This window comes from Mytilus californianus, unplaced genomic scaffold (genome assembly GCF_021869535.1).
Source record: "Mytilus californianus isolate M0D057914Y unplaced genomic scaffold, xbMytCali1.0.p SCAF_4, whole genome shotgun sequence".
Classification (NCBI taxonomy): domain Eukaryota; kingdom Metazoa; phylum Mollusca; class Bivalvia; order Mytilida; family Mytilidae; genus Mytilus; species Mytilus californianus.
In genome coordinates, this window is record NW_026262690.1 from 56,953,986 (window position 1) to 56,971,262 (window position 17,277).

The following is a 17,277-nucleotide window of genomic DNA, read 5'->3' on the forward strand; positions in this document are numbered from 1 at the left end:
ACCATTATTGAGTTATGCCCCTCTATAAATCGAAAAATTGCAAAATTCTGTAACTTAAGTTTGCCTCGACCAAACATTATGAAACCTATACACAATATTCATTACCACAAAACTAAGATCAAGTACAAATTTTTTGTTTCCGTTTTCTAACTTTAGTTTGCCTCAACCAAATGTTATGAAACTTATACACAATGCTTATTACTACATAATACAGATTAAGTACGAAATTTGGTGGCGACACTTTTACCATTCTTGAGTTATGTCCCTTTATAAACATAAAAATTGCTGAATTTTTCGTTTCTGTTCTCTAACTTTAGTTTGTCTCAACCAAATGTTATAAAACTTATACACAACTGTTCTAGAGTTATGCGTGTTTACAAATAGAAAAATTGCTGAATTTTTAGTTTCTGTTCTCTACTTAAGTTAGCCCCAACCAAATGTTATGAGACTTACACACAATGCTTATTACCACAAAATTTTTGGGTAGCATCACTTTTACCGTTCTTCAGTTATGTCCCTTTATAACTATATGATATGCAAGCGGGGGCATCATCTGTGTCCACATGTGGACACTATCCACATTTATTTTCAAATATCATAAGCAATAGGTCAACTATATTTTGTGTAAAAGAAAATTGTAGGGTGTATATTTTTGTCTGACAGGATTTATCTGACCTGAGTTTCTGTGATGCTTTTAATAAAACCTTTATCTTTTAAGACTTTCAACATAAAATCAATGGTCAGTAAAGCAGGCGAGACATTTCAGTGTATGCACTCTTGTTTTATTTAACCTTTGTACTGAAATAGATCATTTTCATGTTCTGAAATCTTATTAGACTAAAATTAAGTTTGCTAGTAAAGCGTTTCACTTTCTGCAATGGGGGACAAATTGGTAATTTATGTACTATACTTAAATACCACAAAAATGGGAAAAAATGGAACTCCAGCAATAACAAAACACTATGTAGAAATATATATTCATACACTTTCAATCAGTAACCACACGTAACGGAAAATACCCAAAATATGCAGTGAATATTTTGCCGGTTGACTTTTAGCAGAATACATTTAATTTATTTTAAGGTTACAGGAAAGATTTATCAAGCCATCTAGTTCTGGAGGTCCTTGTCCAGAACCATCATTTCCAGGTTGTCAAGAATTCTTCCATAAATTCATAGTAGCTGCATCATGTCCTGTGTTTAATCAGCATCTTACCAATACTTTTGTAGGGAAAGTTTCTGAGGTAAGAATAAGTAGACTCGCCCCAATATTCATAGGGAGAGTCTTAGGTGTAGGGTTAGTAAATTGTTGCAGGAGATATTTTTGGTAGTTAAAAGTTTAAAAGGTAAAAAAAGATCAGTATCATACAAATGGGTATTAGGAAATTATTTGATTGGTCTGTGTAGTTGGTGAACATCTACCTGCTGATGATTTCAGCCTACCATCAGTGTGGTTAAGTTCTCATCTCACTCCAGTCACTTTCACATATGACAAGGTTTACTTAGTCTGAGAGTTCCTTATTTAATCAATTACTGCAGTTTGGTGTCCTACACCCATTCAAGTACATAAAACATATTCATTTTTTGGAAAGTTTGGTATGGCTTGCTATAGCAATATACTTTCCTAAGGCATCAGCCTCAAACCGGAAGTTGGACAGACCATCGCAAATGTTCTACTCCTAGATAATGTAGTACTAGTGTTTGAATACTAATTCTAAGAAGATGCTTTTGAAATTTTGAGTTACTTCTATTTTGATTAGCTTACAGCTTGAATTAAAATGTACTGAATGTTCATCGATAATTCAAATGAATTCAACTTCATTTTGAAAATGGCTATCACAAACACTACTTCGCGGATCTGCGCTGCGCGGAAATTAAAATCAATACACATCTACACGAGACAGCAGTTTCTATGTTATGCTTTTATCGGTATTCCCAAGACATGATTTCAAGAAGATTTGAATGACATTCAGGGTTAATCCCTAGACATCACTTACGCATATCACTTTACTAGACCAAACCAATTTGTACTGGACTTTGCCCAATGTCAGGCGACCATGGGAATGACTAATTATTGGAGCTTTGTTTGGGAGACTTCGTAACAGCATTCTGTTACAATTATTTCTTGTATTAAGTAAACATTTTTAGAAGTCGGAAAAAACCGTTAACCACACAATCTACTAATCGTAGTTCGAGTTTGTTCAATATATAACAATTCAAACAAGAAAACTAACTGCTTAATTAGTAATAATACAATTTACTACAAACAAATATGAAAGACCTTAATCAATAAAAAATACTTAATCACGGGCCCTTTACATGCGATGGGCACAGAAAGAAATTAACAGAGCTTGCTGTATATTTGATTATTTTAAATCTACAGTTTAAGGTTGCAATAGAAATTATCAAAATTTTACATGACAAACACATGAAAAAAGTGATTTTTGATAATTGCTGATGAGACAATGGTTTAGGGAAAAACACCAAAGCTGTGATTAAATACATATTTGAAATAATACACATCTACAACCTATTTGAAATAATACACATCTACAACCTATCTGAAGTAATACACATCTACAACCTATTTGAAATAATACACATCTACAACCTATTTGTTGTAATACACATCTACAACCTATTCGAAATAATACACATCTACAACCTATTTGAAATAATACACATCTACCGTTGCAAACTTTCCACAGGTGCTATCCAGCACTTTTGATTTTTGTTGAATTTGAAGTATCATATGACTTCAAGAAATAATTTGTTAAAAATGTACATAATGTTTCATGAACTTTTAAATATAATGGCTGAAAATGTTAAAATATGTAACAAATTTTTCATAAATAATTTGATGCAAAAATTAATGTATCATCAACTATTTAGTTAAACAGTACAGATTTTGAGTCCAATTTGTCGGAGGAAACAGAAACAGAGCAAGAATCTGATGAGGTAATGTTAACATTAAACTTGGTATGTTGTAAAACAATATCGTGTATGCTCCATATTCTAGAGAGAAATACATATTAATGGTTGACATGTAAGCACTATTTCAGGAAGTCATACTTTAAGGGTTAAAATGTAAGAAAATGAGTCAGAAAAGAAACAAATAAAGGCATAGAACAAACCTGTTACATTGCTTTGTAAAAATGTATTTTTTTACCTTATGCATTTTTAACAGGAAAAAAAACTTAATGGATTTTATTTTCCTTTCAGGACCAGAAAGAGAAGTTTATATCTATTTTACTTACACTAAGACTGGTAGGCAAGTTTCTAGGCTTTGTGACATTTCTACCATACAAGAACACATCTAAACTACCTGATGACACTGAAGCAGCTTATATGGCACTCAGGAAACATGTAAGTTGTTCATCTGAAACCTTGTAAGAAGATTGAGTTTTTGATGTAATGCTTTGAAAGATATTTAATATATAAAATATATTTGTAATGTTAATTGAATAATTCAGTATAATGACAAATTTGTATTTAGGTTTTGACCTTGACTAAAATTGTTTTGCTATCTACCTTAGAAAGGCTTGTATAGTTCGCACTGGTACATAGTCCGCACCCCCTTCTCCCCACGAAATTTTAGGTAAAAAAACTTTTTGTAACTGTTAGAAAAGGTCTAATGAAACTCCGGTAATTTCAAATCCTGTGAGGTCCTTTGCTGTATTTTCTTGGAAAAACCTGTTTTCCATCATCAAACAGAAGCTGAAACTGCTTGTAAATGATTCTAGAACGCTTCATGATTGTTAAAATAAGTTTAATTCACTTAAAAAACAATTTAGAAACTTGTGTATGTTTAAACAGGAAGTTTAAAAAGCACGTGTAAAAGAAGAAATTAACTGGTGAGAGTCGAAATCCGTACATAACAGATATCACTATAATACGACTTTGAAAGTAAAACAGTTCCATCCTTTTGTAAAACAGTCTTTAATATATCTATCACATTAATGTTTGAAGGGTCTTAAGCTAATACAAACCATATTAGTCAGTATGAAACACCAAAACGGAACGAACAATAACCGATTACGTTTTGTAGTTTACAAATTCTAAGCTGGTTTACGGTTGTCTTTTTCACTTTGTTTGTATCGTTTCAATCAAGCAGATACCAGTTTATTTCAACCAATGCATTGAAAAGAAACGAGAAATTTGTAATGAAAGGTTTAGTTTTTATATTTATCAGTATTAATTTGATATTGAATAGAAATAACTTATTAATATGGATGAGTTAAAATTATTAGTTTGAAAAATGATAAGAGCGCCCTCTACAATATAAATAACAAAGATGGCGGAACGTAAACAAACCACCTCGCCCCCGAAATTGAAATTTTTCTCTTATTTCTTGCTTATTGTACTCTATAGTCCGCACCCCGTCTGGAAGGTCCAATTTTGGAGAATAAAAACCGTGGACTATACAAGCCTCTCTACGGTATAACACTTATGCCCCACCTAGGGGCATTATGTTTTTCAGTCTGTGTGTCCGTTTGTCCGTCCTTCCATTCGTCCTTCTGTCCAGCTTCAGGTTAAAGTTTTTGGTTCTTCAGGTTAAAGTTTTTGGTCAAGGTAGTTTTTGATGAAGTTGAAGTCCAATCAACTTGAAACTTAGTACACATGTTCCCTATGATATGATCTTTCTAATTTTAATGCCAAATTAGAGTTTTGACCCCAATTTCACAGTCCACTGTCCATAGAAAATGATAGTGCAAGTGGGGCATCCGTGTACTATGGACACATTCTTGTTAAAATATATTATTATACAGCCTCTGTAGTTGCATGGTGTCCTTGAATGCATGAGGTCATTTCTTCGCTTCATTATAATTTGTATTAGATGCTTCTCTGCTGAGCACAGTGCATTTAGGAGTAAGAGCAATGACTGGTTGACAAAATAAAGTGTACGAGAGAAGTGACATGTCTTCTAGCTGACTATTACCATGTGAACTAGCACGTTAAAAATCTTACTCAGCTTGTCAATTTAGTACAAAGCTGGGTTCATATTCATAACACATTAACACATATTCATGTAATACTTGACACTGGCCATTAAAACACCAATCCATCATCATATATGTTAGTGAAAATATAGACCTATGGTTTAATTCATTTTTTTATAAGATGCTGACTGAAAATCATTCTTATTTCTTAACTGTATGCAAGCTTTTTCTTTCTTATTTTAGGAACATCCACCAATAGATTTGCATGAATGTTTACGTGTTGCAGTTTATATGCGACATCTAACATTAACAGTTCCATGGATAGTAGAGTTCCTTAGTATGATGGATTTAATGGCCCCTAATCTGGACTATTATCAACTTGTACTTTGTATGTTATTGTTTATACACAGGTAATTAGTGATATCAAAGTATGTACTATATAGCAGTTCACAAAATTTCTTTTTTTATTCAGATGTTGAGAAGTTGTTTTTTTATACGTTTAGGTATTTCACATCCCATCTTTTATGGTAATATTGTATCCAAAGCACAAAAATGTTGTCATTCACCTCAAAAGCTAACCAAACCTTTAAACATACTTGTTAAGAAGGGATATAGTTACGATACTGTTGTCAGTTCATTAAAGATGGCATTTTTGGAATTAATATTGATTCACTCATAGGGTCTTTGCATCAGAAATAAACACATTTATTCTAAAACCAGTTGTTGGCATGATACAAGGTTAAGTTCTTCTCATATATTTTATGATGGTATGATTTTTAACCCCTAACGGGAGGGATTGTGCTTGATTTTCATATGATGAAGACATAATCTTTCAATCAGTTTAATTGAGGTCTGTAGCTGGCATGTCAGTAACTGCTAGTAGTCCTTTGTTAATTTATGTTGATCATTGTCATTTTGCTTAGTTTCTTCTGTTACCTATTCTAACATCGGACTCAGACTTCTTTTGAACAAAGTTTTACTGTGCGTATTGTTGCGTGTTTGTTTATTCCTCATTGGCTAGAGGTATAGGGGGAGGGTTGAGATCTCACAAAACATGTTTAACCCTGCCACATTTTTGCTGCTGTCCCAAGTCAGGAACCTCTGGCCTTTGTTAGTCTTGTTATGTTTTTTTAATTTTGGTTCATTTATATGTTTCTGAGTTTAGTGTGACGTTCATTTTTGCTGAACTAGTATACATTATTGTTTAGGGGCCTGCTGAAGCCCACCTCCAGGTGTGGGATTTTCTCGCTGTGTTGAAGATCCATTGGGTGGCCTTGGGTTGTTGTCTCTTTGACACATTCCCCGTTTCCATTCTCAATTTTATTCATTTGAGAGACCTAGTTTTTATTTAGCTTTTTGTCATACAAAAATGTATACTGTACATCTGATGGCAAATATTTCATTCATTTTCGGTACAAGTGTGTAAAAAAGAAAGATTAATTTTTCCTTTCATTAGGACACCTATAAACTCCTGAAGAGTGGGTAGAGATCACAGACCATGGTGACTGATTGTACATTTTATGAAAATTATTTAGAAAAATATTTATGATTGATTGTTGTTTGTATTGTCCAGCTGCATTTATTATATAAACATTCAGGATAATTAGAAATAAACGACTGTCTTGATCAACCATGAATGATTTAAGTATATCTGGAAAAACTTACCAACTGTATTGATATAATGTGTATATTTTGTGTAAATTTGGCAATAAATGACTGACCATAATGATAGATTGTGTATATTTCAGGTTTATGTGGGAAGAGATGACCAGCAGTAATACATATTACAGTCATATACTAGTCATTACAATGATCAGCTGGTTATTGGAGGTAAGACATCAGATCTCAATATCATTTAGAGTCTTATTCAGGTTATTGGAGGTAAGACATCAGATCTCAATATAATTTAGAGTCTTATTCAGGTTATTGGAGGTAAGACATCAGATCTCAATATCATATAGAGTCTTATTCAGGTTATTGGAGGTAAGACATCAGATCTCAATATAATTTAGAGTCTTATTCAGGTTATTGGAGGTAAGACATCAGATCTCAATATGATTTAGAGTCTTATTCAGGTTATTGGAGGTAAGACATCAGATCTCAATAAGCAAACCAAACCTTTAATTTACTAGAATTAAGATAACAGCTGTAAAGTCTTATTCTGGTTTGTCAAGTTACTTATTTTGTTTTTTATGTGATCACGAGTACATGCATCATTGTTTATTTAAAGTCATTTCCTTAAATTGTCTTGAATACAGGTTAGTGTTTTAATACTATTTAGGGTCTTACTGGCTTAGTAGTCTTTCAGTAGTCCAACTACTGTATCACTAGCCTGTCAACACTGAGGCTGTGAGTTCCAACCTGACGTGGCAGTTGATCCAACTCCGATTCTTAATTGACAAGGATTGTCAGTTTTCCTACCGAAGGTTGTGGTTCTATCTGGGCACTCAGGCCTTTTCCACCGATATAAACTGACGGCCAAGAAATAGCCAATAGTGTTGAAAGTGGCATTTAACATCAATCAATCAATCAATCAATGATAATATTTGTTTTTGGTTTTCACTTACAGAATGCTGTGATACCAGAAGGATACTTCTTCTCTGACATACCAGAAAGTGTTCAGTCTATACTTAGTCAATCAGCGAAGAAGTCTGATCAAACATTGGTAAGTTCTTTTATTTCATACATACTAAAAAATGTTAAGACTGCTGTTGTGAGTCATCAATAAAGTCCGATAAAGACATTAGGAGTCAGATAAAGACATTTGGAGTCAGATAAAGACATTTGGAAATTCTACTGTAAACATGGATTTTTTTCACACATCACATTTTCAATACATAAACCTTTTGTTCATCTAGGTTAAGCTAGCATATCAAATGGTAATTGCACCTTCACATGTGTAGGGTTGATCTGTACAAACTATTTGTGGGTAGGGGGTTATGTTAGAACATTCAATGTGATTGTAAAATAGGCAAAAATATCCCATGTGCAAAAATTTCCTTGAAACAGTATCTCAAATTCAGTTTTGAAATTCTGAAAACTAATTTTTCTAATTGCATTACTTGAAAAGTTAATACGAGTCAAAACTTATTTACAAGTCTTCACATGCCTGTTGATACCAATAAGTTTTAAGATTCAAATTTTTGTTTGATTCAATTCCTTGCAGGTAATGCATGAGAGGAAATGTACGGGTTTATAAATATGAGTATGAGAAATTAATCATGTGACAAAGTATGTTTATTTTTGTAGGATACCATGGGATTTATTGACCAAAAGTTATATTACACATGTTGCCCTTATGTTGGTGAGTTTACATATATCAAATAGTGTAAATAATGCTGTAACACACTGAGCATGGACTTTTTTCCAAAGAAGAAGCTCGTGGCACTACAATGTTTGGTTTTTACTAGAATACAAAGGGCCATATGTATTTTTTTTTTTATATTGTTCAATTTGTCCCTAGGTTTACAATAAAAGTAAAAGTTCAAATTCAAAGTTGTTTAATTTTATCATATCTAGTTGCACAATCATATTAGTTCTCTTGTCAGAAAAAAACAATTAAATATCTAGCAATAATAAAAAAGATTTTTTTTTTATATCAAAAATGAAAAGAAAAGTTATATCAATTAAAATTCAATTAAAAATGTACTCTGTTATCATGTTTATGAAATTCAGTGTTTCTCATGAAAAAGATTTTTAAGTTAAGCTAATGGACATAGTATAATAGTCCCAGAGTTGAGCAATTTTAATTAATAAACTGAAACAATGCATATACATTGAAATATATACATTTATCAAGTAGATCTAACCAAAAGTATATTAATGCGCGTGAAATGAGTAATTTTTCCTTTTGGGATCAATATTCTTCTGTCAGCTGTGCCATTCATGCGTCCGTAGTCATTATCGTGAGAATCAGGATTTCGATCATAGCTGGTCTAGTTCGGACTTCGATCAGTAGTTCTTACAATATTTCAATGGCCGACGAAGAAAATATACAAAAATAAACGATGTTTGACACGCTATTTGGAAAGGAATATGACGTTTTTAATGCAATACATGGATAACAAATGTACTTAAGTCAAATTTCATCACGTTTTAATGAAGAAACAAACTTATTTTGCCGAAAGTTAGAATGATCTGATGTACATTCTTGAGTAACAAGTACCAGAAGTGATAAAAAATTGTCTTTATGAAATAACATGCAATTAACTTTAAAATCAATGCTTTAACCTCTTTTCTGAAGTAAATTAATTGCTTATGTCTTTGAATTTCTTTACTTTTAAATGAAAAATTGCTGTTTCATCGACTAAAAATTGAATATTGCCAATAACGAAAGCAACTGAAAGCGAGTATCGTGAACAACAGGGCGACTAGATTTCGCTTTTGACGGTCGGGCAAAGCGAAGTGACAGTAAAGTTGTAGATTACACTTTATCAAAATGCAAGTTTTTCAGTCCCAATAAACTTGAAAATTTGTATATGCCTGAAACAAGTACATTATTTTGTGGGAACTTATCAAATACAGATGAGGGGCCTCGGTGGCAGAGTGGTCTAAGTAGTTACTACTGTAATCACTAGCCAGTCAACACTGAGGTTGTGAGTTCGAACCCCGCTCGTGCGGGTGCACTCAACTCCAATCTTAATTGACTAGGATTGTCAGTTTTTCTATCGAAGGTTGTGGTTTTCTCGGGGCACTCCGGCTTCCTTCACCAATAAAAACTGGCCGCCACGAAATAGCCCAAAAGCAGAGCTTAAAAGTGGCGTTAAAACACCAAAATTCAAATCAAAATCAAAATCAAATACAGATGTATTATGATATACCATTATCCATCTGTCAATTTATTTGTCCATCTGAGTATATCTTTAATATATACTTTATTATCTTTACAAAAAGTTTTATGAAAAAATATTTTATGAAGACGAGATCCGTTTCAATTCTTATGATTTTTAACTGGATTTCCAAAGGAAAATATTGGTTATTAATTTGGTGATGTACAGCGGGTGGGCAGCTGCCGAACAGTGTCTGTGCAGTAATTTGAAAACTCTATGACAAAATCTTTTAAAATTTGATATGTTGTTTCCTGTGACTAAATGAAGGTCATTTGAGCTTTTATGATTGTTGAGTTGTAGACCTTGCTGTATCATGCTTGATTTGAACAGCTTGTTATTGGTATTATATGCAGATATATGATGTACAATTAGACTTAGAACTGTGTAATATATTTCATCGTTTTATAGGTGAAATAAAGACATTATTGGTAGAGTACACAATAGGATCAAGTAATAAAACAGCAACCATTAGGAAAATAACACCAGTATCTGCCGAAACAGAGACACCACAGTCTGTTACTGATAGACAGATACAGGTAAAATATTTAACTTCCAATGGATTACAGATAAACCTTTTATCCGTTGTTATTGATCAGAGGAGATGGGCTTTTGTTGGCCCTGATTTGCATATTTATAAAGTAAATATTTGGGAAAATGTATTCACTATAAGATGGGATGATATTAATTTCTGAGAACAGTGGATATCTTTGAACTGTGATGGTGTACTAAAATAGCATAAAATTGTTTTATATATAACTCCTGTGATGTTGATACATGATGTTAAAATCAGTTTGAACATGTTAATATAACCTTCATTATTTGTTGTACAGCTTCAGTTAGAAGAAAACTTTTTCCACAACCATCCTGCCTCAATGAAGAGAATTGTAGACTTTGTAGCAGAAAGGACAGCATCAAACTTCATAAAGAAATTTAGATCTGCTGCTTTACAGAAATCAATAGCAACCTGTAGAATAGCACTTCAGAAATTAATGGAATCTTATGCTAGTTGCTCTCCTAGTAGCAAGGCTAAGGTAAATACTAGATAATATTAGAAATATTTGTTCTGTTTATGGATTCATTCACTTTTTTTAGCATTCAATAGGTCTGACATGCAGACCCATTCCCAATGACAAAAACAATGTTTTTAAGCTCACCTGACCCAAAAGCATCATGATGATGGATGGCTGTTGAACATTTTGCTCAAAGGACCATTGTCAGCTTTTGACATCACTTAAGATCTTTAAAATTAAAAAAAAGAATGGACTCCTAAATCAACTAGAAATAAAGTTGACTGGCATCATCCTTTGAATGTTCACTTCAGAAGTTGGTGTCCGATATCACATCATCGAACCAACATGGTTGCCAAAAAAAAAAGAATTCAATAAAACAAAATCTGATAGACCAATTTTCCAAACTGTTGATGTATATAATAACTCTGGATTCATTTTCATATTTATTTTCTTGGATACCAATTCTAGTGGATTGAGGAAAAATTGTATTTTGTGAATAATTGATTTTGTGGTTTAGTCAAATTCTTGGTACAAGCCTTAAGAAAATCTATACTTTGTTGTACATTTGAATTTATGGTATACTTTTGCCAACAAAACAAAAAAAAACGCATAATAACAATGAATCCGCAATATCATTTTCAAGAATTATGATTGACCTGCCGGAGAAAATTGAAATTTGAGTAAATAGAAAACAAAAATCACCCTGAAAATCACTCTGAAAACAAAAATCACCCTGAAAATCACTCTGAAAACAAAAATTACCCATAAATAAAATATTATTTATATCATTGAAGACTGCATAGTTACCTCTAGATGTATGTTATTTTGTCTTGATTGCTTGGTTGTTGTCTATGTGATAATTATTCCAAATATCTTTTTATTCAATTTTACAGGATAAACATCTGCAAGACATTGTAAAACTGTCTCAGGAATCTGTGAGCCAGCTTAAATCTGCTACATTTGAAGATGCAAGCAGGTTTGTATATATAAATTGGAAGAAGAAGCTTTTACAGTATTAAATGAAATGTTCTTTAGAAATATCAGTTAATAATATAAAGCAATTTACTTTTTATTCAGGAAGAGAAAATAAGTGAATGTATACAAAATTAGATTAAAAAAAAGGATAAAAACATGATAAATCATCATAAGCTTTGGGACAGAAAAAATTCTATGAAATTAAATGTTGCTGTAGATATATACACAAACATATAAGATAAAGACTTGGATCTCTAAGTGACTGGCTACTTAAAAAAAAAAAAAAAAAAACAACTGAAATAGATCCCAATGTAAGAAATTTTAATGGCTGCAAATTTCTTTGATTTTAGGTTTTGCAAAATTAAAGTTGAAGCCATCCTACCATTACTTCTACCAGAGGAGCAAACAAAAGCTGTTAAAGCCATGTCAGTAGACATCTCCAGGAGACTGGCCGAGGAGAGGATCAGTCAATGGATTAACAAACACATCACAGCAAGTAAGTCTGCCATGGCTGTTACATATGTCTAGTTGACTTGTTGAAAAAAGGATCAGTCAGTGAATAAATAGGAGGCCTTCTTGAATAAACACATAATTGTTAGTTGCATCAATTAAAGAGTCATTAACAGCTAATATCATATCTCAGTAGACTGGCTCTTAGGGCTTGCTGAAATGAAAAATTTACAATGAGCAAGTCATTTCAATAGTCAACCAGTACAAATCAGTGATTTTTGTCATTTTTTACATTGGGGGCACTACAGGCAATAATATTCACAATTTTAGGTATCCTGTCATGAATTGGTCCTATGATATTGACTGAGGTTGTATCATAAGTGACCTAAGCAATAAAAAAAATGTTTATGTGTTGGTATGGGGTTTTACCATCAATTAATAGAAAAATTAAGAACACTTTAGTTTGTAATACAAAAAGTATTCTATTGGATATAAGTAGATATGGGGTTTACTTCAATGAACAACTGAGGTGTTAATTTTAGATTCCTTTACACTATTCTGGACAGTAAAATTTATTGTGCAAATCAATAAGTATATAACCTTGTAGCTGGTGCTTAGAAATATATAGCAAACAGGGAGTAAAACAAGATAAAAACTGAAATAAAGCCTAAATAATATATATATAGTTATTCTTATAGAAGAGTGCACTCAACTAAAGTACCTGCACCAAATGTTATGTATTTTAAAAGGTAATAATTTCTGGGTAAGACATTTAAATGAGATTTGTAATGTTTTCAATTTGGTTTTCAGATATGTACCAGAATGATTTACATACAGAGTATGATAAAATTCTCAAAAGAATCACAAACCCAAGTGAGTCCTGTCAGGCAGAACCAGTCAAGGAACCAGATTTTATATCAGTTGCTAAGCAGCATGATGATAATGTCAGACATCCTTCAGAAGTTTTAATTGATTTAAAAGTAAGATCTTCAACTTAATAAGTCTCATTATTTCTGCAAAAATCATGAGTAAATTGTATTTAATTGAAAGGACATTGGTTTTTATTGTAATTTTTACGAAATAAATCTTCCCTCCTGTTCACATTAATTGAATAACTTAATACAATTCTAATGCAATTTATAAATGTATGGAACAGTTGGATAGGCTCTTAAACTTTATCTAGGGATATTCTTATTTGGGAATTATTTGTGAATTTAAAGGCTAGTTATGTGTATGGATGAAATCCAGTAGTACACAGATATTTTGATTAGTGAACTTTTTAGTGTTGGTAAGATGTAAAAAAATAGTTTTTGAACAAAACTCAAAATTATATTTTTGTTTGGATGGAGTAGTGATTGTCTCCTCTATTGGTGTCTGCAAGCTAATGCGATGTCATTTCATTCATAATGCCTTAGTAAGAATCTCTTACCAACTTCAGTTTGAAATCACAGAGATATATTACATGATAACAGTATAGTTTGAAAAGAATCTAATGCGATGCATTTATGAATGACAGTGCACTGCTATGCTGGAAGCCAGTCTTGTGCTATCACAGTAGACCTGGTTAACTTTTTCAAAACTTCCACTGAAAATAGTTGTTATTTTTTAGGAAGTTGTTAGAGAATTGTTTGTTAAAGGATGTCATGTTGAATGGAATAAGATATCATTAACGCTGATGGAAGTCAAAGATATCATCAATAATAGACAGGTATAAATATAATTTGCTATAAAGGCTTGTAAGTACTAATTTGTTCCTTCTATATATTACATTCAGACTACTGTATTGCTAATAAAAACACAGTAAGTTTGTAATTCAGTTCATGTTATTATATTTGAACATTAAAGGCCGAATCTCCTATGGATTTTATTCACCCTCTATGGTCCGTAGGGGTCAGTAGTGAACCGTATAACGAATTTATCGCACGCAGGACTTTTTCTGTTGCGTTTTGTAGAAAAATAAGCAATGAAACACAACAACATTATTAGATGACATCACCATTAACAGTAGACGTGACGTCATGAACCCCTATGAAATTTACTAACCCCCTACGAATCCATAGGGGGTCACCACGTGACGGTGTTAAACCAATCACAACGTGATAATTTACCCGCGGTGCGATAAATTGTGTTAGTGTGAAGTTATATATGTGCAAATTACTACAGAGGTTTATATGTATATTGTCAGTTGTGTAACATCTATAAATAATTCACATACATTAATCTGGTAATATTATTGTCTCACCTGCGACGAAAGTCACAGTATGCGAGACATAGGTATTACTATTTGGCAGCGGCGGCATAAACTATTTGTATAAAGCTTTATATTTCAGTAGGTAGAAGACCTGGATGCTTCATATCTTGTATGCAGATACCTCATGTTACGAAGTTTCCGTCTGCCATATGCCCATTGTCCTTGACCTCATTTTCATGGTTCAGCGACTGCTTGAAAAAAAAATTACAGTTTTTTGTCATGTGAATTTCTCACTTCTTATGAGTAATACATAATAGGACAACTATATTTGGTATATGGGTTCCCTGCAACGTCTACATGTCTGTCAGACAGGGTTAACATGGCCTCGACCTCAATACATGGATCAGTGATCAAGGTTAAAGTTATATGATTAGGTCCGTTTCTCAGATACTACAAGCAGCAGGTCTACTATATGTGGTGTATGGAATGATTGTAAGGGGTACATGCCAGGCTGGCAGGTTTCTTCTGACATTGACCTCATTTTCATGGTTCATTGGTCATTGATAATTTTTTGTGTTTTGGTCTGTTTTTCAAGTATTGTAAGGAATAGGTCAACTATATTTGGTTAAAGGAATGATTGTAAGGGGTAAATGTCAGGCTGACAGGTTTCATCTGACCTTGACCTCATTTCCGTGGTTCATTGGTCATTGTTAATTTTTTGTGTTTCGGTCTGTTTTTCAAGTACTGTGAGCAATAGGTCAACTATATTTGGTTTATGGAATGATTATAAGGTGTACATGTTTGTCTAGCCAGTGTCATCTGACCTTGACATCATTTTCATGGTTCATTGGTCAATGTTAAGTTTTTGTGTTTTGGTCTGTTTTTCAAATACTAATATCGACAAGTCAGCTATAATTGGTGTATGGAATGATTGTTAGTATGTACATGTCTGTCTAGCCAGTATCATCTGACATTGACCTCATTTTCATGGTTCATTGGTTAACGTTAAGTTTTGTGTTTTGGTCTGTTATTTAATTATTATAAGCAATGGGTCAACTATATTTGGTGTATGGAATGATTGTAAGGTGTACATGTCTGTTTGACATTTTTTATCTGATCTTGACCTCATTGTCTTGTATCTTTAAAAATGTTAAGTTTATGTGATACTTGTAGTAAAACCTTTATCTTTAAGACTTTCAACTTAAAATCAATGGTCAGTAAAACAGGCAAGACAAGAAAAATATCAAATAAACATCATGGGACATGTCTTAAAACATAAATTATACACAATTTAACATAAAAGACATGTTGCTTAATAGGCAAGGAATGAGTTCATATGTCAGTACATTTTTATCAGCAACTCAAATTAAACTAGTGACTTGATTTCACTGTAATTTTTTATTAATCTTTAGTATCTAATCATGTTGTCTGTCTCTTGTTTCATATTTTTTTACTCTATAACTTGACTCTTTGAGGGGGAGGGAGTGAATCAGAAATTACTTTAAATGCAGATATTGTAAAAATTAATCTAGCGAAAAATATTGTTGTAACAAACATTTGAGGTGCATGAAACAATGACTTGTGAATTTCATTCTTAATGACCAATTTTATTTGTCCCAATGAATAACTCGTAGCTAGATTTGTATTTCCTCCTGACTAGTTTGATATTTATTATACCCCATGCAAATTTTTTGCGAAGGGTATAATGTTTTTGAACCGTCCGTCTGTCCGTCCGTCAGTCCTGTTTCTTGTCATTGCAACTCCTCTCAAACCACACAACAGAATTTCATGAACCTTTTTAGATAATAAGGACATACTATGCAGATGTGCATATCGACAGGAAATTACGATTCAATTTTTTTTGTAGGAGTTACGCCCCTTTGAACTTATTTGCTTCAATATACTACTGTAACAGTTTGTCATTGCTACTCCTCTGAAACCACACAACAGAATTTCACGAAACTTTGTAGATAATAAGGACATACTATGTAGATGTGCATATCAACAGGAAATTATGATTCAATTTTTTTTTCTTATACATTTTTTTTTCTTACAGTTATTTTTTTTCTTCAGTGACAATGTGGGGACGTGGGGTATGTGAGCGCGCTCACTAAGGTTCTTTAATTTACTTATAAGATTACTATTTTCAAACAGGATGTTATACCCAGTATATATAACTGTTTGGGAAGACTGGTATTTGATTTGGCAGTTTCATTAGGTAAGATTTGATATTTTATAATTGTATTATCTAACTAATTTAGTCAGGTCTGAACAGAAATGCTACATTTGCAGAAGGAATATCTTTTGAAAGTAACCCATCTTTAGTTTTCTATCCAAAGTTAAGTGCTTTTGAATGAAGCATTAGGTCCCATTCCATAACTGTTGCAATCACCACAAAAATTTGATAATTGCTCTGTCAATGTTTCATGTTATGTTCTTATACACCAGGACAAATAATATTCAGATTCCAGACAGAATGGTTGATTGACAATTACAGTGAACAAGTCAATTTAATCAGTTAATCATGTTTGTCTTGTACAAAGCAGGTTTCATATTCATATCCCATTAACATTTTCTCGTCCTGAATATGCATTTAATAATCCATTTGAAGTTTAAGTTAAACAGCCATCTTCATCATCAAAAACTTTTTTAGATAAAAATTTAGAAGACTTCTGAATGATTCAGGGATAGCACATGTACACACCAATGAATGATTATTGCAATAAAAATCTTTTTAAGTGCTAAAAGAAATTGACCATTTCAAAGAATTATGAATTTGTTTTAATGTAAATTACTTAAAAATTTTGTAAATGCAGTTTTCAAAAGTTCACAGTTTTGCAAATTTAACAATGAATAAAGGTTACATTAAACATGTTTATTTTT

At 32.3% G+C, this 17,277-nt stretch overlaps 1 protein-coding gene across 1 annotated transcript in view; it reads left to right on the forward strand.

Annotated features, from left to right (window-relative positions):
• LOC127698447 (codanin-1-like) overlaps nt 1–17,277 on the forward strand; it is a 37,708-nt gene that overhangs the window by 14,549 nt on the left and 5,882 nt on the right. Inside the window, exons 11-24 of the mRNA XM_052201900.1 lie at nt 1,084–1,243; nt 2,892–2,957; nt 3,222–3,365; nt 5,183–5,349; nt 6,688–6,769; nt 7,509–7,604; nt 8,189–8,243; nt 10,177–10,304; nt 10,599–10,799; nt 11,672–11,754; nt 12,104–12,249; nt 13,014–13,183; nt 13,813–13,911; nt 16,549–16,612. Coding sequence (XP_052057860.1) covers nt 1,084–1,243; nt 2,892–2,957; nt 3,222–3,365; nt 5,183–5,349; nt 6,688–6,769; nt 7,509–7,604; nt 8,189–8,243; nt 10,177–10,304; nt 10,599–10,799; nt 11,672–11,754; nt 12,104–12,249; nt 13,014–13,183; nt 13,813–13,911; nt 16,549–16,612 — 1,661 coding nt within the window. The remainder of the gene's footprint in view (nt 1–1,083; nt 1,244–2,891; nt 2,958–3,221; nt 3,366–5,182; nt 5,350–6,687; nt 6,770–7,508; nt 7,605–8,188; nt 8,244–10,176; nt 10,305–10,598; nt 10,800–11,671; nt 11,755–12,103; nt 12,250–13,013; nt 13,184–13,812; nt 13,912–16,548; nt 16,613–17,277) is intronic.